Here is a 25,282-nt window from a genome sequence, read left to right as displayed (position 1 = left end):
ATATGCGAGGAAACTCCTTAGCAGCGGGAGAATCAAAATCAAGTTGGGTAGTATGCAGGATACGAATGCGGATAGTCCCCAACAAGTGCTACAGGTGTCTGGACTATGGACATACGTCAGCAGCTTGCAAGGGTCCGGACAGGAGGACAGCATGCCGGAGATGTGGCCAAGTGGGTCATCAAGCGAAGACCTGCAAGAAAGCGAGAGTTGCGTTCCCTGCAGGGATCGTGGCGCGTCTGGTGAAAGCGTCGCACACACTGCGGGCTCGGGACGGTGTCCGACCTTCAGGGCGGAATTGGAGAGGGCTAGGGTGCGAACGCCATGATCCGCATTTTGCAAATTAACATGCACCGGAGTGCAACCGCTCACCAGTTGCTAGCACAGTTCGCTGCGGAAGTAAATGCTGATCTAGTGCTGATTAGCGAGCAATACCGAAACAAGGACCCATCCTCATGGCATCTCGACTTAACAGACACCGCTGCCATCTGGGTTCGGGACAACGTTCGAATTTGTGTTTTTGCCGAAGGCTAGGGGAACGGGTTCTGGAAATGGCGGTGAGAACCGGGCTCGTGGCTTTAAACACCGGATCCACGCCAACGTTTCGGCGCCCAGGTTGTGAAGGAAGCATTCCTGACATCACTTTTGCGTCGGAATCTCTGACATCATCGGTGGACGGGTGGCGAGTCCTAGACGACTTCTTGGCAAGTGATCATCAGTACATTGCGTTTGAAGTGGTTGACGCTACTTGCCGGCGAGCATCAACACAACGTTCCCCCTGCGTGTGGAATGTCGCGAGGGTGAACATCGGGAAGATCGTCGAAGCTCTTGAAGCAGGTAGGGTCTGCGCTGGGGGCACTCCGGAAGTGGTAGTGTCGCAGCTGACACCATTGTGTGATGAACCTGATATCGACGGCGTGTGAGGCTTCCATACCCCAGGCGCGACAAGCCTTGTACTGGTGGACGGCAGAAATTGGCGATCTACGGAGGGAGTGTCATAAGCTCCGCCGTTTGGCACAAAGTTTGCACGCCAACGAGGAGGCATGTGCCATGAAGGCACAATATAGATCAGCAAAAAGGAGACTCCGCACCGCTATGAATAAAATCAAAGCTCGCGGCTGGCAGAATCTTGTTAACGAGGTGACTTGACTATAAACTTGTCGCCCGGAAAATCGGAGTTCTGCGGAAACCCTACATACTGAGCACCGACCAGATGGACCGCATTGTTCCCCAGACACCCTGTACGGGTTGATGTAAACAGCGCGGAAAGCGTCGTGGACTGCCCCCCTTTCACAATGAGAGAGTTCAAAGAAGCGGTTCTCACTATGAAAAACAGAAAGGCGCCAGCTCCTGATGGCATCCCGGGGGAAGTTTACAAACTGGTGTTCCGCCAACGGCCAGAAGTGCTGCTTGGAGTGTTCAACGCCAGCTTGAAGGAGGGCATTTTTCCTTGTTGCTGGAAAGTGGCCAGACTCGCGTTGATCAAAAAGGGTAAAGGAAACCCGGAGCTCCCGCATGCATACCGACCGCTGTGTATGCTTGACACGGCCGGAAAAGTGCTCGAGAAGCTCATCAGGGGTAGACTGAAGCGATCCGTGCTGCCTGGGACTTATCCGCAAGGCAGTTCGGGTTTAGAACAGGGAAATCTACAGCGGATTCAATTCCGTAAGATGGACAGATATGCTAGGCACACTAGAGAACTCCTTTCACGTGACAAGCTATCTCTTGTGGATATTGAGGGATTATCTGAAAGACGCGCCCTGCTCTATGAGACGCTAGAGAGCCAAAGGAGGATGGAAATCACGTCCGGAGTAGCACAGGGATCCATCCTAGGGCCGGACCTCTGTAACGCTTCCTACGATAGTCCGCTGAGACTCGATATGCCCGAAGAGTTACGCCTGGTCGGTTATGCAGACGACGTTGCGGTACTTGCTGCCGGACGCACTGTTGAACAGGCGCAAAGCAGACTTGGCATATTGGATGGATGGCTGTTCACGGTTTCACCCTCGCGCTGGAAAAAACCGAAGTAGTCGTCCTGACCAGAAGGAGAATCCCGATCCTGGGTCCCATATCGATCGGCGAGTTGACTATAGAGTCAAAACCAGAGGTTAAATGCTTTGGTTTAATGCTCACCTCGAAGATGAGCTTTTTCAAGCAAATCAAAGCAGCAACGGACAGGTCTGCAGCTGGAGTCACAGCCTTGAGTCGTCTAATGACGAATGTCGGGGGCCCTATATCAACTAAGAGACGTCTCCTCATGGGTGCAACGCAGTCGATTCTTCTCTATGGTGCGGAGGTATGGGCTGATGCCTTTGATTGACGCCTTGACCTGCCCTTAATTGGTTACTTCCTTATCCAACTTCTAAGTGGGCATGGAGGTTTTCAGTCTTACCTGCACAGGATTGGGAAGGCGCGATCTCCTGATTGTGTGTTCTGCAATGGAGTGGCGGACAAACTTTGATTCCTCTCGAGTTATTAGAGTTTAAAACGAATAAAATCATATTACGGAAGTGCGACTTTTCTTTACTTTCCTATACGAACGTATGGAGCTAGTTTTAAGTTCGATTAACCATTATCGAAGCCATTTCTTTCGCAATTTATTCCCAGCCGCCCAATAACGTCCTCCTAATCATATGTATCCAACTTCACTCGTTTCCCATGTTGTATATGCAACATGACAACACTATTCACAGTAACGGTGCGTGCGTTGTGATCCGACATCGACCCTGCCGTGCTGCATACACAAGAAATCCGTCTCGGCGCTATCGACACACCAACCCAACGAAAACATGCGCAGAACCCACTTTACATAGTACTTTTCGCGACGCGCAGCCAGGCAGCTACTCAGCTACTTCTTGCCATATCCGATCAGATTCCGTGCCGGGTGGAAAGTCAACTTGCTCCTCCTTGCGTGTTGCGCTGTGTTGTCCCTTCGTGAGCAATAGCTTTTTTGACAGCGACGATTCGTCACTCTTGTCAGTGGGTGATTGTCGAGTTTTCGTTTTAAAAATTCTGCCCCCGCGACCGCCAGTGAAAATGTTGGAGAATTCATCATGAAATTGTGATGTGTGCAGTTGCTTTCTGTCGAGTCCGAGGCATAGCGCATATGAAAAACGATCAGAAAACACGAAAAGTGTCACCGACTCTTGCGAGTTTGTAGGACTTGTCGCGGACATTAGCCCGGATAGTCTTCCATTTTTGTGTAAATGGCAAGTGGTTGAATGTTGTTTTAGCTTTTGTTATGGAGTCGCGGTGCGTGTGAGTGGCACCAGTCGAACGTCGGGGGCAATTGGAAATGTAGATTTCAATAGTGGTCGCCGTGCAATTTTCGGACAAGGTTTGGCTGACAGTTCATGTTGGTCGCTGGTGCGTTTCCCCCTCCGAACCTGTCTCGAGGACAATTCGATATTGAACGAGTTTGACATTGTTGTCGTCATTTCGTTTTTCTCAAACTTCTGTGTTTAGTTTTTGTGTTTTTCGGGCGTCGGGACTGACCGTGTTTGTCTGAAGTTTGTTACACGGATCGCGTGTTTGGTGTTGCGCTCGCGTCGGGGGCGCCCTTCCGCCAGCACGGGCACCGCTGCGATCGTTGTTGGTCGATCTAAGATGATGGCCAGCGCCTTAATAGAAAAGCTAAAATGTGAAATTTAGTGCGTGAAGCTCGTGTCGGTGAGCGCATTGTATTGATTGCAGTGGATTTGTTCGAATGCTTATCCTGTTCCTTGCAGGCGGGGTGCTCCCAGTGCCGCAAACCATCTGTGCAAGCCTTAGACTCTGTGCTCGCTAAAAGTCTGTGAAGAGATTTGTGCATCCTTTTATCAGCTTGGACCTCAGTGCGACCGGAAATGGAGACAGTTTCCGTAAAGGTAAGTGACATTTTGATGAAACCGGATGCGCATATGCGCCCTGTCCCTTTTCCTAGGTATTCTCTTGCCATTTGGAATGATTCATTCTTTTGTGAGTGAGGTTGCCGTTAGCCTTTTATCCTTGCTCCTGTATCCCCTATGCCCTATCTTATGGCTGAAAGTGGAAACTTCAGAAATGGGCCGGGCTGCAACAATTCTCTGATTCGCACCCTCTAAGACCGCTTCCGCTCATTCCTTTTTCCTTCCCCGGGACTAAAGCAAAGCGTTAGTTCAGAAGAAACATTGGACCACCAACTAAACACGTCCCTGTCCTCAGCGAACTAACCTGGAACCGTTTGACACATTGCTTCGGACTAGCCCTCCCACTATCCCGACTTTGGGAGCCTTCAAGTCAGGGAATTCCTTTCACCAACGGGAAGGGAGTTGTTGTTAGTTCAGGGAACCCCTTACCACTCGGCCCTCGCAATAAGAAGAGCCCGAACATAATGCACAATACGATTCCAGCTGTCAGCGCTCTTCAGGATCTCTCTGGCAATGTTGTCTGGAGAGAACTCCCCTGTGCCTGCATAAAGCTACTGGCGAAGGCCCTCCCACCTTTCGCAAGAGAAAAAGATGTGTTCAGCGTCGTCCGTCACTCCATTGCAGAACACACAAGCAGGAGATCGCGCCTTCCCAATCCTGTGCAGGTAAGACTAAGAACCTCCATGCCCACTTAGAATTTAGGTAACCAATCCAATCATGGGTCTAATTTGTCAATGAGCCGCGCAGTCCACCTGTCCCTTGGCTCATTTTACCAAGAATGTTGCCACTCGGTAAGGGTACGTTGACGTTCTTCACGGGCAGCCACCTCTCTTTAGTTTTCGCCCTTACGGCGGTAGATAGCTTCGCGCTCCTTGGCAAGGAAGGCAACGGGGATCACTGTCGCGATCATCGGAGACGGCACGACACGCAGACGCCACTCGCAAAACTCTCCGCCTCTGCATTTGAGCGAGGCGATTACGATGCACCTCCTTGTCAAGGGCATCAGCCCATACTTCCCCACCACAGAGAAGAACCGACTGCGTTGCTCCCATGAGGAGACGTCTCCTAGTCGATATAGGGCCCCCGACATTCGTCATTAGACGACTCAAGCTGTGACTCCAGCTGCAGACCTGTCTGCTGCTGCTTTGATTTGCTCGAAGAAGCTCATCTTCGAGTCCAGCATTAAACCAAGGTATTTAACCGCTGGTTTTGACTCAATAGTCAACTCGCCGATCGATGTGGGACGCAAGGTCGGGATTCTCCTTCTGGTCAGCTTTGCGCCTGTTCAACAATTCGTCCGGCAACAAGCGCCGCAACGTCGTCTGCATAACCGAGCAGACGCGACTCTTAGGGCATATCGAGTCTCAGCGGACTATCGTAGGAAGCGTTCCAAAGCTCCGGCCCTAGGTTGGATCCCTATGCTACTCCCGACTTGATTTCCATCCTCCTTTGGCCCTCTAGCGTCTCATAGAACAGGGAGCGGTCTTTCAGATAATCCCTCAATATCCGCAAGAGATAGCTTGGCACGTGAAAGGAGTTCTCTAGTGTGCCTAGCATATCTGTCCATCTTACGGAATTGAAGGCATTTCTGACATCAAGCGTTATGAGGATCACTATTCGTCGAGATCGGCCGCTGTGTGCCCCGGCTCGATTAACCGCATCTACGACCTCCATAACAGCATCCACTGTAGATTTCCATGTTCTAAACCCGAACTGCCTTGCGGATAAGTCCCCGGCAGTACGAATCGACGAGTCTACCCCGGTTGAGCTTCTCGAGCACTTTTCCGGCCGTGTCAAGCATACACAACGGTCGGTATGTAGACGGAAGCTCCGGGTCTCCTTTACCCTTTCTGATCAACGCGAGTCTGGCCACTTTCCAGCGACAAGGAAAAATGCCCTCCTTCAAGCAGGCGTTGAACACTTCAAGCAGCAATTCTGGCCTTTGGCGGAACACTAATTTCTAAACTTCCCCCGGGATGCCATCAGGAGCTGGCGCCTTCCTGTTTTTCATAGTGAGAACCGCTTCTTCGAGCTCTTTAATTGTGAAAAGGGGGCAATTCACGACGCTTCCCGCGCTGTTTACATCAATCCGTACAGGGTGTCTGGGGAACAATGCCCGCACAATGAGGTCCATCTGGTCGGTGCTAAGTATGTAGGGCTTCCGCAGAGCCCCGATTTTCCGGGTGACAAGCTTATAGCCAAGTCCTCATTCACCTCGTTAGCAAGATTCTGCCAGCCGCGAGCTTTGCTTTTATTTATAGCGCTGCGAAGTGTCCTTTATGCTTTTATAGCACAGGCCTCCTCGTTGACGTGCAAACGTTGTGCCAAAGGGCGGAGCTTAAGACATTCTTTCCGTAGGTCGCCAATTTCTGCCGTTCACCAGTACATAGAAGGCTTGTCGCGCCTGGTACCTCTCCGGGGCATGGGAGCCGCACACGCCGTCGTTATCAGGTTCATCACTGAATTTACGACGATGTCAGCTGCGACACTACCACCCCCCGGAGTGCCCCCCAGCGCAGGCCCTATATGCTCCAAGAGCAGATCCCGATGTTCACCCTCGCGACATTCCACACACAGGGGGAGCGTCGTGTTGATGCTCGCCGGCAAGTAGCGTCAACCACTTCGAACGCAATGTACTAATGATCACTTGCCGAGAAGTCTTCTAGGACTCGCCACCCGTCCACCGATGATGCCAGAGATTTCGACGCAAAAGTGATGTCAGGACTGCTTCCTTCACAACCTGGGCGCCGAAACGTTGGCGTGGATGCGGTGTTTAAAACTACAAGCCAGGTTCTTGCCGCCATTTCCAGAATCCGTTTCCCTCTGTAGTCTGATTGAGGCATGCCCCATTCAAGAGTCCTGGAATTAAAATCACCGTCAACAAGGATTCGTCCCTCCGTGCTCCAGGCATCTAGAGCATCAGGCCGGCGACGAAAGTTCGGGATCGTCTCATTCGGCGTCAGGTAAACGCTAAAAAACGTTATCCCTAAACACCCACCAAGTCGAGATGCCATGAGGACGGGTCCTTTTTTCGGTATTGCTCGCTAATCAGCACTAGATCAGCATTTACTTCCGTAGCGAACTGTGCTAGCAACTGGTGGGCGGTTGCACTCTGGTTCATGTTAATTTGCAAAATGCGGATCATGCCGTTCGCACCCTAGCCCTCTCCAATTCCGCCCTCAAGATCGGACACCTTCCCGAGCCCGCAGTGTGTGCGACGCTTTCACCAGACGCGCCACGATCCCTGCAGGGAACGCAACTATCGCTTTCCTTGCAGGTCTTCGCTTGATGACCCACTTGGGCACATCTCCGGCACGCTGTCCTCCTGTTCGGACCCTTGCAAGCTGCTGACGTGTGTCCATAGTCCAGACACCTGTAGCACTTGGTGGGGACTATCCGTATTCGCACCCTGCATACTACCCATCAGATTTTGATTCTCCTGCTGCTTCCCGAGGTACTTCATCGAGGATGTTACTAAAACCGTAAGAATTCGCTGGCTAGGGCCAGGAGTCATATAGTCTGACGGGACTATACGCTACAACGTATTTAATGCAAACATTGGGAGCACTCGCAGATGCGGTCCTTTGAATCTTATTGAACTTCATTCTGTTGTAGTTTTGCTCAAAGAGTCGTACATAAGGATGGGACGCACCACAGCTGTGTACATCCAGAGGACCATCCTCGGCCCCCATTTCTTTGCAAAGGTTCTTTTGCAGCCACAGAAGTCTATACAGGCCTTCTTAACTCTCAATTCAGCTTTGGATTCAGGATTACACGCAGATATTTTCGTGGAGAGTGGTTTCTGTGGATTTGCCTTTGAGGTAAGACATGCTGGGACTTAGAGAAAGGCGTTCTCTCCATAGTCGTCTTTGAGTGAATGTCCGGCACGCGGTCTAGGATCTTCAACACAAAAAATGAGGTTGATTGGTCGAAAGTTCTTCGCGGACTCATGGCTGTGCCTGCTCGTTTTCAGTATTAACACCACTATTGCGAGTCTCCATGATTGTGGTGAGTATTCCAAAGAGATACAGCCCCGGTAAATCTTGAAAAGCCACGGTACAAACCTTTCCTGCTGCTTCTGTAGCATGGCTGGCATTATAACCCCATCTAAGCAAGGCTCTGACTTACAGTCCTCCTCGCTGATGGAGAAATGCGTCTGAGCCAGCAGCTCCAAGGTTTCATCAGCAGATTCCGTCCAGGAGCCTTATGACTTTTTAAGAAAGGATGAGCTTCTATGTTCCTTGGACAGAATCTTACTGAGTCTTGCAGATTCGCACCTTTCAATGTTCCGTCAATTGTCCAACCAGGATCGCCTCTTAATAGTTTTGATGGCCGAGTCGTACTTTTTGGGGTAGTCCTTCTATGGCTGCTAATATTTATGCTTGCAGCAGATGCGGTCAGTATCCTAAAGCTGGACAGATCTTCATTCCACCATGGTGGCAATGTCTTCTTGCTGTATTTAGCAGGGCACGAGACTTTAAAGGCGGTATCGAATGCGTTTGTTTGTTTGTTCTTTATAACTTGACCAAACTTGTCTCCAGTCGACTCTTTTGGTGTCTCTGAAGTCTCTGCGACGAGATTCAGACTAAGAAGTATCTCTGGCCAGACACTCTCCAGTTCTCTACTCTCTAAGAATCATTGTTTGTTAGTAAGGTGATATCAAGAGCCTCCTCCCAATTGTCACAGTTCTCCAAGCTGGAAAAATGGAAGGTATTGATCATAAAATCCTCTTGTTATGGTGATCGTCAAATGTTGCAGTTCTTCTGGCGGAGGTGATCAGTCTAGAGTCATGTAAGCCGAGGAAATGTATACGTGTCCCAGTTTGACCACCTCTAGGTCGCTGGAACTCAGGTGCGGACTCAGAAAAGCGTGCAGACTACCTCGCGAGGATACCCGCCCCTTCAGACTCTTTCCGTTTAAACTGAGCAGAAAAAGTGGGCTGGTGTTCCTCCTCGTCGATAACTACCACGTCATCCATGGGAATCCTGCGTTTTTGAAGGTGCAGGGATTAAACAAGCTTGTCCTTATCCATGCGGATCTTCGGCAACTAGATGCGAGCAATCGGTCTCCTGGAAATCTCATTGTAGAGGATAATGTTGTGCTTTACGCCCTCCCAGTCATCGCTGATCTTAGCGACACACGAACCGATAAAGTCGTTGGAGAATCGGTCCTCGCAATATATAACCATGCAACCCACGCACCATCTGAGAGGAATCAAAGCAGGGGATGGCCCCCGTGACGCCCAGGGAGATATGCTGGATGACCATTTCCGATAACCTGACCTCAATGCTGGTCCACACCTCCGGCGAGAGTTTGCCCCTAGCGGAATTGCCATCCACCAGCGCAAACGTAAGTGGGTTCTGGTCACTTCGATGAAGGGTTTCGCAGTTCGTGGCTCATCGACTGGCTGTTGCAGCTTACCTGTCCGCAGAGTTTGCGAGCTCTCGCTTGTGTTTTTGTTCGACGTGGTCTTGAGATCGACTGCGATTGAGGGCGGTGGACTTCGCCTTCTGCTCGTTTGTCGCTATATTCTTCGACAATCGCCTGGTATTTAACAAAGTCTTTTCACCCCGCTCGTCGACAGTACTGGCCTCCTTATTCCCCGCCATCTCGCTGAGAATATGAAGAGCCGGGAATGTCTGTTGCCTAGATCCATATTTAGACGGTTTTTTTCAGTTTGTCTATTTATGAAGAAACTTTCGTAGGGGTCAAGCTTTGCCTCATTGTTTCCATCTCGTCCTTCTTCTATTATATGTTTCGCCACGCCTTCTATTCGTAACAGACTTCTAAGGTGGTCGTCAGTACATCAAGTGTGTCATCTCGCACTTAGCACGTAGGTTATCGGCAACCCTTCTGCTTCTCGGGCAGAATGTTCGTGGTCTTGAGGTGCGCATTGACCCTTCCATTAATAATGGACGTTATGACTTTTTAGAGAGTTGGTAAGCAAGTAATCGGTCTTGTGCCTGTGGGGTCCTGCACCGTGTCATTTTTTGGGACAAGGTAGGTAATTTACCGCAGTGATTAAGGCTGGAAATTCTTCCGGCGTGATATATGCTGTGTGCCAACCGCCTGTGTATGCTAGTAAGTTTTTTTATACCAGAAATTCTGCACGCGATCCAGACCAGGACCCCTCCAGTTCTTCGAGCTATTTATGACTCGTCGAACCTCCTCTTCGGTAACGTCCGCAAAATTCATGCCAGGCGTAGGGGCATGGCGAGTGCCTTCGAGGGTGATCCACTTAGCATGCTGGGCGGGTAACCGCCGAAGTCCAAGCCAATATTCTTTCGCTTCCGTCAAGAAATCTGTACTGTGTCTGGATGGTCTAGTGGGATTCGTTGAGAGATCAGAAGAAACTCCGTTGGTTCCTTGCGTACGTTGCATTCTAAGCACGTCTGGAATGACTTTCGTCGTAACCGTCTGCACATGACAGAAAGCTTCTTCTTTAGTGTGTTCAGTATTTCAATTACGGGCGTTTCACTAGGGATGGCATAGTTCATGAAAAGACTTCTGTACTTTCTTCTTCGTCCGTCTGCTGGCTTTGCCAGCACATTCCACATTCCTGAACGTTTTTTGAAGTTATCAAAGGGCTGCCCTCGATGTATTTGACTTTCGCTTCAGCCGCACGTCAGTCATCCACTGTCCTTAGGCCTGAAAACCCCCTTGTGCCTGTCCTAAGGGTGAAAACCCACTTCTCGATTTTATTCGAGAGGTAGACTCCTGCTCCAGAACCCTGTTCTATTGCTGAGTCATCGGTGTAGAAGACGTCAGTTCTTCGGAGAGTTGAAGGGTTGTACCCCCCTAATCTGGCACTCAAAGAAACTCTCCAGAAATTTCAGCGAAAAGGCAAATCAATTTAACATGATTTGCCTGAAGTTCTTTGGATTTGAATAGTCATTTTTCCCAGGCTTAGGTATGAAGACTATCTTGACTTTCTGCCAAGAAGAAGGAACGTAGTCCAGAGCAAGACGTCCTCGTCAAATAAGTTTTCTATACTTTTCTTTAGCATGGTTGGGTAGATGCGATCCATGCCAGGTGCTTTAAACACCTTCGTGTTAAAAGGTTTGCAGAAACTGCCAATTCTCTTTTTCCCGTTTCTGAGACCTATTCTTGCGGGTGGTGTACTTCCAAGGGAGTCTGTATAGACTCAACTCTGAATTTTGTGAAAGTTCTATCCAGTTTTCTTGCGAATTTCCTGAGTCTTTGCAGTTCTCGGTTTTACCATGGAACCGTTTAATCGCGTTGGCCTCGGGGAAATAGGACAAACCCTCTTCCAATCACTCTAAAAATATGCGATTCAGAGTTTCTAATTGATCTTCTATCGCCAAAGGGCTCCTTACTTGCCTAGGGCGCTCCACTTTGTCGCCAAGGAATCCATTCAACTTTGTCTAATCTGTTTTCCTGGGAGGTTTTCCTTGTTCATTCACTGTGCCTTCGCCTAGACCGCCTACTGAGAGGACGATATCTCAATGATCTTTGCTTTTGCTTACCGCTGGGAGAGGACACCATGTTAAACATGAAGGTACTGATTAACAAGCCTGGCTTGCACCTAAATGCAAGTTTCAGAATTTTGCTTTAGAAATTATGTAATTCTGACGGTTTAGTTACTCGTGGTGAAGACCGCCTCTTCTAGTTCCTTTACAGCAGCAAGTCCTTCCTCGTCGAGAACGCAAGTTCGGATAGAGTTGCACAGAAAAAGGATCAGTGCAATGTCCTTGATCTCCTACTCTTACTGCTACGTAAAACGTGATCTTCTTTTAAGTTCTCGAACCAAGTTTGGCAAGTGTAGCTCAGTGATTATACGGTCGCGGTTCAAATTTCATTGGAGAACGTCGGATACCAACCAGTCGACTCAGCTGTGAATGAGTACCTGAGTCAAATCAGGGTTATAATCTCAGGCGAGCGTAATGCTGACCACATTGCCTCTTACAGTGTTCTGTAGTGTACCGTTACGGTCTTGAATGAAATGCTCTAACACAGTTCAAGGCCCTGATTCAATATGGATTGTTGTGTCAACGATTATTATTATTATTAAATCTGTCTTTTATCTCCTTTGACTTCCAGAAATTCATACGAAATTATCCTTTATTTCAGGCACAGTTTTTTATTCATCACTAACCCGGCAGCACGAAAATCTACTAATTCGGAACTGAAAAACTCCGCCCATCAATAAAAAAAGGGTGGAATCTAAACTTCACCCAGGACTACTCTGTTTCTAATGCGCTAATACAAAATGGACGTAGAAAGTAATCTTCGAACTAACGTCAGTGATAAAAATCCGGTACAAGATGGTCGAGGGTGTGGTCATCGAAAACAGAGGAATGTCCAATAAGACAACTAATATCCGTAACTTCTAATCAACTGATCAAAACTGTAAGCAAACTTTTATACAACTGGAGAAGAGTTGACAACAGTAATACATTCACAATTCCAAAGATTCAGCTCCAATCTATAGACACAAAATGAGTAGTGGTGAAACACCAACGACAAAATCCTCGTTATCATCGGCGAGTGCTGCATCGAAACCTCGGTGCGTGTCACCCTTAGGTTCGGCCACACCTAGTTCAGCAGAGTCATTATCTTATACACAAAATTTCACACCGATATCACGTGCTCCTCGGCCACAATCTGTGTATTCGGCACGCGTTTTATTTTTTGATGAGCCTGGAAAGTCGAATTCTGCTAACTCTTCAGCCTCATCATCAGCAAATGCATCAAATATTAGTAGCAATAATACTGGGACGTTCAGTACAAATATAATGGCTTCTTTGCGCAATAACTCGGGCAAATCGCTGACCAATACATCAGCTTCTAGTATTGGGGCATGCAGCACTTCTGGTGGACGAAACTCTTCCGGTCACATTTCAATGCCGAATTCAACTAGTCTTGGAGCGAATATTGCTGGCGCCTCTAGTAGCAACGTTCACTATAAACCCTCATATCATCACTCTTATTCATTGCGATCAACGGCAAATGGTATTGTAGAAGGACATCTCAATTCTGTTTTATCACATTTAGAATAATCCCATTTCCATGCTTCGCAGATGTTTCCAATTTGGTTCGTGTTCGCTCTTCGATGCTAGGGAAGTCTGCACCTTCACTTTCCTACACAGCCAAAGACTATGGATCCAGTAACGCCAATGTTATCGCGCGCAAACCATACAACCCTGCGATTCGTTCAAACGTAGGTGGATGCGTTGCTGGAAATGGTAGTGTTTGCGGAGCAGGTGGGGTGGCTCATCATAGGCTCAGTTTGGTAACTGGCATTGGTAACACATCACCTCGTTCGCATTCACCTATCTCTGCCAGTCCAATTGATAGTCCACGGATCAATTCGCCTAGCATGCACTTTCCCTTCATGCCTATTAAACGTATTCCTAACTGCCGAGGTGACGGCCGTCGATGGTCGGTAGCTTCATTACCATCCTCTGGTTATGGGACTACTCCTGGTAGCTCTAATCTGTCGGTATGTTCCATATACTAAGTACTCATTTTCCGATCCACCACTCATTTTCATGGTTTTTCCATTTAGTCGCAATGTTCAAGTCAAGAGCGGCTACATCAGCTACCCCATGCCCCGACCAACGATGAGCTCCGGGTATATACACGGCACTTTTCGAGTAACGATAGCAATTCAGGGGCTGTGGAGCCCCAGGGTCAGCACCGGCAACCTTGTCTGCATCACTGTCATCACCATCATCAATCGTCGCAGCAACAACAGCAATGTCAACAGCAGCAGCATCCCCATGCGCCGGGGCCATTGACCCATTCGGCAAGCGTTGGTGCAGCCATGCCTCAGCACCAGCAACTCGCTGGTGTATCGAAAAATCCTACTCCTACACCGCATAGTAGCTCACAAAACATATGCTCGAATAACTCCAGCAGTGGCCGAGGTCGGGATGAGTCTGACGGCAGTTCTGGTGGTGGGGGCAGCCTGGGTGGTAGCGACAACAGTGGTGGCCATCGTTCACCGTTCCATCGGCCGCGCTCACGGAGTCTTTCTAGTCCTAATCGGTCGCCAATAATGGACAGTGAGATTGCAGTAATGAACACTCTCTACAAAGAACGCTTCCCGAAAGCGACACAGCAAATGGAGGAGCGCCTGAAGCATTTCATTAGCGAAAATAAGGGTGCGGCCTGCGGTAGCTTTCGTGATTCTCAGCCAATAGTACGGTAAGCTGTTTTTATATTTTGAAATTTTTTACCAGATTAACATTCGCTTCCGACTGTTTCGACCCTTACACCTACTCAGGTTTGTACATCATCAAGTCCTTGAAATGGCCCGCGACTGTTTACACAAATCTCATGCTAAGTTGATAACTAGTCGTTATTTCTATGAAATGAGCGAAAATCTGGAAAGGCTTCTATCCGAAACAAAAGAGAAGTCCCCAGAAGCGGCAGCTGAGTTAACTGGTGTAATCAAAAAACTTTTGTTGATAATATCGCGGCCTGCCCGACTCCTTGAATGTCTCGAATTCGATCCTGAAGAATTCTATCACTTGCTCGAAGCGGCCGAGGGTCAAGCTAAATACTTGCAGGGCATTAAAGCCGACATACCGCAATATATAATCCACAAACTTGGTTTGAATCGTGATCCCATCGCCGAACTACAACAGGAATTGCAGGATACTCATATTTCGTGGGACCAGCAACAAGAACAACAAGATATAGATCTGAATGAGAGTGGTAGCATGCAAATTGGCTCTGGAAGTTCAGCAGCACCTCTAAATAACTCGCTCGCCAGTTTAGACACTTCTATCACTGGCGAACTTGAAAGGGAGGCAAGTGTTGATGACCAGCACGATATTCAATGTTCGATGAGTTCAGGGAATGGGAAATCGTCGTCCCCGGCAAATATAGCAGCGGGTGGAGTGCTCAAGAAGATCACTCCTACGCCAATTCCCCAAGTACCCGGTGAGAGTGATTTCGATATTATTAAACTGATCTCGAACGGAGCGTATGGTGCGGTATATCTAGTTAAGCACAAGCAGACTCGCCAACGTTTCGCCATGAAAAAAATTAATAAGAATAATCTCATACTGCGCAATCAGGTGGAGCAAGTATTTGCCGAACGAGATATACTTAGTTTCGCCGATAATCCTTTTGTTGTAAGCATGTATTGTAGTTTTGAAACGAAAAAACATCTTTGCTTGGTGATGGAGTATGTTGAGGGAGGCGATTGTGCTACGCTGCTGAAAACTATTGGGCCCCTTCCACCGGACATGGCTCGTTTTTATTTCGCCGAAACTGTTTTAGCGGTTGAATATCTACATAGCTACGGCATCGTCCATCGTGATCTTAAGCCTGACAATCTGCTAATAACCGCTCTCGGTCATATAAAACTAACTGACTTTGGGCTATCGAAAATGGGACTCATGTCCCTCGCTACTAATCTTTATGAAGGGTACATAGACAGTGAAACTAGACAATTTTCAGATAAACAAGTATACGGCACACCAGAGTATATTGCGCCCGAAGTGATTCTAAGGCAAGGTTACGGTAAACCAGTAGATTGGTGGTCAATGGGCATTATTTTATATGAATTTTTAATTGGTTGTGTACCGTTCTTTGGCGAGACTCCCGAAGAATTATTCGCTCATACAGTTAACGATGATATTGAGTGGCCGGACAGCGATGATTGGGACGTTCAACCGGAATCCAAGGATCTTATAACGCAACTTTTGCAACAGAATCCGCGTGATCGATTGGGGACTGGGGGAGCACACGAAGTTAAAGAACATGTTTACTTTAAAGGGCTCGATTGGAATTCATTGCTGCGGCAAAAGGCTGAGTTTGTTCCGCAACTTTCTAATGAGGATGATACCAGTTACTTTGATTGTGAGTCGTTTTCCACTAGTTACTCCATAATCATGATTCGAATGTACTGATTTGGTCCATTTCTAGCTCGAATGGATCGCTATAACCACGACCTTGGGGGAGAAGACACTGACGATACGGATGATACGCCAGTTTTTGGTTCCTTTAGTTCCTATTCGCCACAGTATAGGAAACATAACTATTCCTGGTCCAGATTAGCAACAACTAATCCATCCGATGACAGCACTAGTGTCGATTACAACAAGGTTCTGACTACACCTGAGCTTCGCAAGCTAGATGTGAGTGCCTATTCACATTTTTACTCTACTTACATACCTATAATTTCGTATTTCTCTTTCCCTCATTTCAGACTTCACACAGTTTGAAATTACCGTCCACCCCGGACACTGAGTATCTACCGGAATTATTGAATACTCCCGATCGCGAAGAAATGAAATCTCTCCAGCAGTATCTGAAACAGCAAGCGCTGCAGTCATCGTCACTGCCAATTGGCAGCTCTCCGCTAGCTTCAGTTAGTCAGCAAGCGGATTCTAAGTCAGCTGGCGAAGGTCATCCAGTCGATAGCAATCAGAGTCAGTCACAATCAATGACTTCTTCAACATCAAATAGTAAGACGGCGACCTCGCAACTGCCTCCGGTAGCTACACATTCGCCATTAGGCGCGAATGTAGCCAAGTCTAGTGATTCTTCGAAGCAAGTTCGATCACAAATTGCAGCTTCTTCTCACGTCCCAGAGAGCAGAAAACTCATTGATATGCATCAAATCTCATCTGTTGCGTGCCGCAAAACAACATTAAGCACACCGGAATCATCACAGACGGACAGTGATGATGTTTCGCCTCAGATACAACGCAAACGTAAATCACATGCACGCGAAATACTACCAAGATTCTCAATTTCTATTGAGGATGAACAAAGTGGTACATCCTCCTCGGAGAATACTCGGGATCAATCGCCTGGTAGCAGTGGAATTAGCGGTAATCCTCTGTATGACGGCAAACATAGGCAACGTTCGGTAGTGAAGAGCGCGTCGGCTTTGGGGCTTTCTCTTATGATTTCACCAGGTAATATTTTATGTAATTTTAAAACACTTGATCTTTATTTTAATTAATGTATGGATATTAAACTTGCGTTTCCGTGTTTCGTACAGAGGTGACTCAACTGTCTGGCGTCCTTCCTGCCGAGAACGCGGGCAACCTGCAATCACCGGCGAGTATGACAGGCGCTACTGGTTCAGGCACCGGAGGAGGTGGCGGGGGATCTAGCACGGCCAGTTCGCGTGATACATCACCTTGTCGCGAGTTATCGCCATTAGTTACGAATCTCAAGCCCCCGATAATTATTCGCCGTGGCCCACGCGGATTTGGCTTCACAGTTCATACAATACGGGTATATTACGGTGATACTGATTTCTATACGATGCACCACTTGGTGATGGCTGTTGATGAAGGTAGTCCAGCATTCGAAGCCGGTTTACGCCCGGCGGACCTTATCACACATGTCAATGGTGATGCTGTACAGGGTTTGTATCATACGCAAGTATTGCAGCTACTTTTAAGCGGAGGCGAGCATGTAACGTTGCGCGCCACACCGCTTGAACATACAAGTATTCAAAGTGGCGGGCGGAAACGAGAACTGTGGCAGAGCAAGCTGGCCAAGAAAGGTGTAAATCGTCAGAGGAAGCAGAAAAAAGACAATGATAAGAAACGGAAAACTTCACTCTTCAGGCGTATAAGCAGTAAAAGGGCGTCGGCTGAAATACAGCAGGTATGGGGGTATTGCTTACGCTACTTAATAGTTGAGTTTGATTCATTCAACTTTCAGATTGCTGCTGGTATCACGTCCCCAACAATGGTTACGCCATCACGATCTTTCCAATCTTTCGGGAGAAATGTGTGTGAACCGTCTCCATCGATTAATCGATTGAGCCTTTCGCCACTGGATTCATTTTGTCATCAACAATCGGCTTCAAATTCGTCTCAGTCTAGTTCCCCATCGTCATCCGTTCCGAATACTCCCACAGGTGCGGGGGCCAGCCCTGCCGGTGCATCTCAATTGTATCAACGTCCATCAACCCTGCACGGTCTAAAGCATAAATTGCATACAGGTGCGTGTAGCGGTAGTAAAACAATTCATTCAACTGCGGCGATTCCAAATCGACGAAAGTCTGTCGGGCACATCCCTCTTTCTCCACTCGCTCGTACACCGTCTCCATCGCCATTGCCATCTTCTCCGACACGCTCACCGTCTCCACTTGCATTTCCTGTAGTTGGGCATCAGCCTGGTTCTTCCAATACTACTCAGTCTTACAGCCCAGGGAGTGGAGTGCCGACTGCAAGTCCTGTTACTGCTGTGGTGGGACCATGCAGTGGGAATCCCCCGAAAAAGGGTTTTGCTCGACCAAAAAGCGCTGAACCAAGCTCCCCATTATTGCGTCGGGCACTTTCGCCCGATCGCTTGCATCCTCGCAGTGCAGAGAGTAAATGTTCATTGATTTCACCACTTTGCTGTCAACCACCAATTAAAAATCAGCGACCAGTTTCGGTTACTTGGCGTGGTGCACCTGGTTCAGGTCTTAACCCCGCTGCCAGTGCAGTAGGTCCTCCCGGGACGATTGTGCCAACTACTCAACAACCACTACAACAGCAAGGATCGCAGAGTGTTCCGTCACTTAGTTCGTCAGTGGATAAATCTGGGAAAAGTACGTCCGTTGTTCATTCCAATGAAAATCAACCTCCTGAACAGTCTGATCAACAGCAATCTGGTCAACAGACACAATCAACGGTTTTGTCGTTGACTTTCCAACCGCCTGGTGAACTTCTGCCACGCATTGCCGAGGAGAAGGACTCTCCTACAAATTCTAGTCATGAGAATGTAGTTTCCATTACAAACCGAGACGATAACAGTCAAATTGCTAGCATTAATGCTGATGAATGTAAACAAAAACCGCAGCAAGCCATAGCTGAGTCGGATGCTGCTGTTGGTACGATTCAGCAGCAGATTCTTGTTGAGGTTGAGAGGAAGCATTCACCACGCAGGGTTACCACTGCTGCCGAGCGTGGTACTGGAAAGAGTAACGAAATGGGAAAGGATAAGAGCGATGCATCTCATATTGGTAGCAGTAATGCTGGAAGTAACAATGGCAATGAAGCCAATGGGAAATTAACACGAAATACGAGTGGACGGAAAAGTGGTGCTGGCGGAAGCTCAAAGGGCTCCAAGAAACATATCCGAGAGAAAGAGTGACTCAAACTTTATTCCTCATGATTATGCGTGAAAGTAGTTTTTCAACCCCGCTTCCCTTCCCGTTCCTATTGCGCTATCTTGGAATTTTATATGTGCAAAGGTTTTGAAGAAAAACCTAATTGCGATGAGTGAGGGCGATGATTTCGATATTGTACTTGGGAACGGTTTGGTTTAACCTTTTGAACTGAATCAGAAGAGGAGATTATTAGAAAAATATTTTCTAGCCGAGACCGCGGTGAGTGCTAGTTCGTTAACTTTGTCAGTTTTGTTTTTTTTTTCTGAGTTCTGTATTCCCAATTTATTGTAGTTCTTTCCCGATTGCTTACGCTATCGTCCCTACTTTTTCCGTCACAGTAGCTCCATGATTGGATTCGATTGGCTCCCGCCGATGGCTAATTTTCTATTGTATTTTGTTCATGTTGTAATACAATATTATTTCGTTTTAATTTATTATTCAATTCTTTTAATTGCTTTGCAATACACCCCTCTCTTGAAAGTAGAAACCTTCGTGTGTTGTTGATGCCCGCGAAACCTTCAGGGAGTATTGGGAAAATTTATCTGAAGGATACTTGGAACGGGGTCGTGTTATTTAATCATTTAAATCTAAACCTGTTGTCGTCTCGGAGATACGCTCCTCGTCAGACATCTAACTTTTGTAAGACAGTGATTGTTGAGGAAATCCAAACATGTTAAATTGATATTGCATCACAGTTTCGGGTAGTCATCCAAACGCGCGATTTAAACTAACCATGCCACATTCTTACTACTAGAAAACGATGGAAGTAACAGATTCAAACGGAATTCTATATTAGTTTTAAATTAAAAATGCATTGTAAAAACAATATTTAAATTATAAATACCAATTTATGAAATTGTAATTGTGATACATTTCTACAACACTTTAATTTCTAATTGTATGTATTCAAACAAATGTCGTTAATAAAAATTAGCAGCAATTGCAGTTCCCCATTGGTTTCAATTATGTAGCAGTAGCTCCCCAACATGTATCTATAAGCTCCCACAGGAACGATCATACAGTTATCGCGTGATGTCGGTTTTTGAACCCCCCGAGTTCCCCGCCTTCTCGTTCGAGGGAATCGGTCTTCCAATTTCACGGATCTAGGTGTGCAGAACTTGCACCACCAATCGAACTCCTCTATCTATTTCTAGGTCGTCCAGGCGCATCTTCGTCTTTTAGTTTGCTTTTGAGGACCGGCCTATGCATGGTCTATCCAAGGAACTTAAAAAAAATAGCAAAAGTCCGCCCAATCTTTACTAAAAAAGGTAAGAGAATTGTGGGGAGTTTCCAAATTTTCCATCGACACATCTGGTTACCTGAAATGGCCATCGGTACCCCCCAGGACTCTCGCACTCCTCGTGTACTGTTCTGCGTCAAGTGCCCTTGCGGCGAAATACTCGTCAGCCATCTTGGGACAGTGGATTCCAGCAATCCAACTATCGTTCCTCCTATGTGTGACCTATCTACTGCAACTTCGGTCTTCCGATTACAGCCCATACGAAAGCCAGGACTGTGCCCCGACCAAGTTCTTCGCTTGAGATAGTGTTACGCTAGCGCATTTCGAGAGAGAATGCAGATTGTTGGACTCCCGGAATGGTACGTCGTCGGACTACCAACTAAATACCTCCTCATCGCCAGAGAACTACCCTGGAACCGTTTGTTACATTACTTCGGGTCAGCCTCCGAACTCTCCCGCCTTGCGGAGCGTTTAAATCAGGGAATCCTTTTCAGGGACGGGAGGGGCGAGGAGGAAGGGAACTGTCAATTGAAGGAACCCCCCGCCATCCGGCTCCTTCATGGGGTCGAGCACTATCTTCTTTGCAACGAGAGGGATCCGAACGCAAAGGGGAGCACGGCTCCACCAGTCAGCGCTCCTTAGCATCTCTTCCACAATGTTGATTATTCCATTGTTTAAATTGAGTTACTGAAGAATCCCACCCCGTCGTCCACCACTCCATTGCAGAACATACAATGCCGAGATCGTACCTTTCCAATCTTGTGTTCACTTAGGAACTGAGTAAGGAAATAGTCAGTCTCGCCATGCTTCTGATTCAGCCACGTACCTAAGTTGCCACTGAGCCACGCAATCCATCTGCCTCTAATTTCATTTTGCCAAGAGAGCTGCCATCCATCTAGGGTGCATTGCCGTTCTTCACGAGCAACCACTGTACGATTTGAAAACGGCGCATTTCTCACATAAGATGAGCACAACATCTTTATACGCGAAGCGTCCAGGTTCCGGTATTCCTACTTGTTTGCATCTGTTGCAGGTTCACTTCTTCACATTTGCTAATAATATTGAAATGGGAAAATGGCTGTATGTTTTTTTAGGCGGAAATAGTAGCTTGACCTGCCCAATTACTGTATCCGTTGAAACAAAATCGATTCGGAACGCTCATTTGTTAATTATAATGGTTTAAAAATTGAATTCTCATGAGGCGGAAAAGAAAACACAGTTAATGGCTGACATTTCATCTGACGTCATCGAGCGGGTAATTTAAATCTTATCTAGGTGAATGCATCCGGTTTGGTGTTTGTTACTTTTCAGGTAATCAATCAGGAACGTGAGAAATTAATGCGTGAAAGGACAATCATTTCGACAGTAAAGGTAACAAGTTATATAGCAAATTTCGATATCTTTACCTGGACGATGATAAGATACGTACGTTTCTGATTTACAGGCCACAAAAAAATTGATTTGCACTGAGCAGGATTCGAACTTTCTGATTTACAGGCCACAAAAAAATTGATTTGCACTGAGCGGGATTCGAACCTTGGGCAATTTGGATATTCCGCGGCATATATTCTCTTATGACTTAATCTAAATTTGAATAAAAGTGACACAAAATGCTAACGCAATCGTATCTTATCAATCAGGTTTGGAGTTCAAGTTTAAAAAGAAATATTAACTCACATTGAAATGATTCTCACAACTTAAACCTGACCCCGAAGGAACTAGATTCCGTCGGACGATGGCGGTCCACTTCTGCCGAAAATCTCTTTTAGGAACATTCAAAAAAGCTTTCTGCGGGGTCTTTCGCAGTTATTTGTGCAGCAAGGCATGAAACAATTCGTCACCATCCTCCTTGGCATATCACACGCGGGAAATTAATTTTGGCAATTTTATATTTTTATTAGCTACTGCCAGTTGTCGGGCTACTGAAGTTTCTTGGAGTGGTGACGTCATACAACATGGCGCGGGCTTTTTAGTATGTTTGATTTTGGTTGAAATTTAAAATGCTGGTAATTCCAAACACACAGTCGTTTTTCAAAAACGGTCTTTGGAAGTTTTGTTAGATTGCACCGTAGAAGTGATTTCCGTTTTGCGCACACTGCGGACTCGGGGCGGTGTCCAGTTTTCAGAGCAGAATTGGAAAGAGCTAGGACACGGTCAACATGATTCGCATCCTACAAATCAATATGCACCGGAGTGCAACCGCTCACGAGTTGCTAGCGGAGTTCGCTGTGGAGATCAAAGCTGATTTAGTACTCATCAGTGAGGAGTACCAAAACAAGGGCTCAGTTTCGTGGCACCCAGACAAATCAGGTACTGCTGCCATCTGGGTCTGGGACGGCACCCTCCTTAGGGTTCTTGTCCAAGGTCGAGGGGACGGCACCCTCCTTAGGGTTCTTGTCCAAGGCCGAGGGGATGGCTTTGTCTGGATTCGGTGTTCAGGGATAACGTTTTTTAGTGTCTATCTTACGCCGAATGAAACGATGCCGGACTTTCGTCGGAGGCTTGATGCTTTGGAGGACGCTATCCTGGTCGGGGCTGACTTCAATACTAGGGCACTTGAATGGGGCATGCCTCACACAGATTCCAGAGGGAAACGAATTTAGGAAATGGCGGCCAGAACAGGAGTGGTAGTTCTAAACACCGGATCCACCCCGAGGTTCCAAGGGAAACATTCCAGACGTAATCTTCGCATCGGAATCACTGGTGTCGCTGGTGGATGGGTGGTGAGTCCTGGAAGACTTCTCGACAAGTGACCACCAATACATTGCTTTCGAAGTGGTGGACACAAACTCTCGATATGTGATCTTTCTGTGTCGCGAAAGTGAACACCGGGAAGTTTGTCGAAACTCTGGGAACAGTTGGGGCCATGCTGGAGGGTACTCCTGGGGGCGGTGGCGCCGCAGTTGACACTGTCGTAAATTCAGTTATGAACCTGATAACGACGGTCTGCGGAGCCTCCATGCCCAGGAAGACATCGAGGCGCGGCACACCTGCCATGTGTTGGTGGACAATGGAAATCGCAGAGCTCCGGAAGGAGTGTCATAGGCTCCGCCGCTTAACACAACGTCTAGACGACCGGAAAGAGGCATCTACCATAATGATGGAGTACAAATCAGCCAAAAGGAGACTCCGCAGCGCAATAAACAAGAGCAAAGCTCGCTGCTGGCAAGATCTGGTCGACGAGGTGAATGGGGATCCGTGGGGACTCGGTTACAAACTGGTAACCCGAAAAATCGGGGCTCTGCGGAAACCCTGTTCACTTAAGGCTGAGCAGATGGACCGCATTGTAAAGGCACTTCTTCCCTGCGCACCCTGTATGGGATGGTGACTTCGGCGCGGAGAGCGCAGAGGACTGTCCACTTTTCTCTATAAAAGAGTTGGAACAGGCAGTCCTCTCTATGAAAAACAAGAAGGCGCCGCGACCCGATGGTATTCCGGCAGAGGTATACAAACTGGTATTCCAACACCGGCCAGACATACTGCTTGGCACATTCAACGCTTGTCTGAAAGAGGGCATTTTCCCTGCTCGTTGGAAAGTTGCGAGGCTTGCGCTGATCCATAAAGGGAAAGGCGACCCCGAATTGCTACCTTCATACCGCCCACTATGTATGCTTGACACTGCTGGGAAAGTGCTCGAAAAGCTCATCAGAAGTAGACTCGCTGAAGCAGTTTGGTTTTGGAACAGGGAGATCGACAATTGATGCTGTCATGCAAGTCGTGGACGCCGTTCGACGAGCAGAGGCACAGGTGATGCTCCTCGTAACACTTGACGGCAGAAACGCCTTTAATTCCGTAAGATGGAAAGACATTCTAGGTACACTAGACAATACCTTCAACGTGTCGAACTATCTCTTACGGATTTTGAGGGACTATCTGAGGAACCGCTCCCTGCTCTATGAAATATTAGAGGGTCAAAGGAAGATGGAGGTCACGTCGGGGATAGCACAGGGATCCATCGTAGGGCCGGAATTTTGGAACGCTACCTATGACAGTCTACTTGAACTCGACATGCCAGAAGAGTCGCGCCTGGTCGACTATGCAGATGATGTCGCAGTGCTTGTTGCTGAACGCACTGTCGAACAGGTGCAAAGCAGACTCGGCATATTGATGCGACGGGTAAGCGGATGGATGACTACTCAGGGTTTCAACCTTGCACTGGAAAAAACCGAAGTAGTCATCCTGACTAAAAAGAGAATTCGATATCTTTCGGCGAGTCGATACTCGAATCAAAATCAGCGGTAAAGTACCTCGGGTTGACTCTCGACTCAAATATGAGCTTTTTCGAGCAAATCAAAGCAGCAGCGAACAAGGCTGCAGCTGGAGTTTCGGCGTTAAGTATGCTAACGGCAAACATTGGGGGTCCTAAGTCTAGCAGGCGACGGCTCCTGTTAAGTTCAATGCAGTCTGTCTTGCTCTACGGCACAGAGGCATGGGCTGGCGCTCTTAACAAGGAGGTATATCGTAAACACCTTGCGCAAGTTCAGAGATGGGGAGCTTTGCGGGTGGCGTCTGCGTACCGCACTGTCTTTGAACCGGCCGTGATGGTGATCGCGGGAGTGATCCCCGTTGCCCTTCTTGCTAAGGAGCGTCAAGCCATATACAAACGCAAGGGAGGTAGACGAGTGGCAGCTCTCTTGGCAAAATGAAACTAGGTGTATGGCGGAATCGGAAGCATGGTGAGACTGACTATTTCCTTACCCAATTTTTAAGTGGGCATGGAAGTTTTCAGTCTTACCTGCACAAGATTGGGAAAGGCGCGATCTCCGGATTGTGTGTTTTGCAATGGAGTCGTGGACGATGCCCACCACACTTTTTTTTCTTGTGGAAGGTGGGATTTAAACACAGGGATCTCTCTCCAGACAACATTGTCAAAGAGATGCTGTGGACCGCTGACAGGTGGAGCCCTGTTGCCCATTATGTTCGAGCCCTTCTCGTTGCTAAGAAGATAGAACTGGACCGGTGGAGGAGCCGGATGGCAGGGAGTTCCTTGAGCTGATAGTTCCCTTCTTCCTCTCCCCTCCCGTTGGTGAAAGAAATTCCCTGATTTGAAGGCTCCGCAAG

At 47.7% G+C, this 25,282-nt stretch overlaps 1 protein-coding gene and 1 long non-coding RNA gene across 4 annotated transcripts; both read left to right on the top strand.

Annotated features, from left to right (window-relative positions):
- Positions 1–2,723: 2,723 nt before the first annotated feature.
- LOC119661019 (microtubule-associated serine/threonine-protein kinase 3) lies at positions 2,724–19,929 on the top strand. 3 transcript variants are annotated; one of them, XM_038070170.1, is made up of 10 exons: positions 2,724–3,666; positions 3,726–3,863; positions 11,976–12,857; positions 12,926–13,347; positions 13,414–14,054; positions 14,134–15,719; positions 15,786–15,997; positions 16,069–16,783; positions 16,870–17,486; positions 17,544–19,929. In XM_038070170.1, the coding sequence occupies exons 3-10, from the start codon at positions 12,344–12,346 to the stop codon at positions 18,963–18,965; spliced, it is 6,129 nt and encodes a 2,042-aa protein (XP_037926098.1). In that variant the 5' UTR covers positions 2,724–3,666; positions 3,726–3,863; positions 11,976–12,343; the 3' UTR covers positions 18,966–19,929. The 3 variants fall into 3 exon arrangements, with proteins under 3 accessions (XP_037926098.1, XP_037926097.1, XP_037926095.1); XM_038070169.1 differs by having other exon boundaries at positions 2,724–3,863; positions 11,976–12,254; positions 12,318–12,857; XM_038070167.1 differs by having other exon boundaries at positions 2,724–3,863.
- A 1,174-nt stretch (positions 19,930–21,103) lies between these two features.
- LOC119661020 lies at positions 21,104–21,816 on the top strand. Its single transcript, XR_005250505.1, has 3 exons — positions 21,104–21,476; positions 21,533–21,592; positions 21,666–21,816. It is a non-coding gene; the product is annotated as an uncharacterized LOC119661020 (long non-coding RNA).
- The last annotated feature ends 3,466 nt before the right edge of the window (positions 21,817–25,282 follow it).

The sequence above is a fragment of the Hermetia illucens genome, chromosome 7, assembly GCF_905115235.1.
Source record: "Hermetia illucens chromosome 7, iHerIll2.2.curated.20191125, whole genome shotgun sequence".
NCBI lineage: Eukaryota > Metazoa > Arthropoda > Insecta > Diptera > Stratiomyidae > Hermetia > Hermetia illucens.
This window is presented reverse-complemented; position numbering and strand designations above follow the sequence as displayed.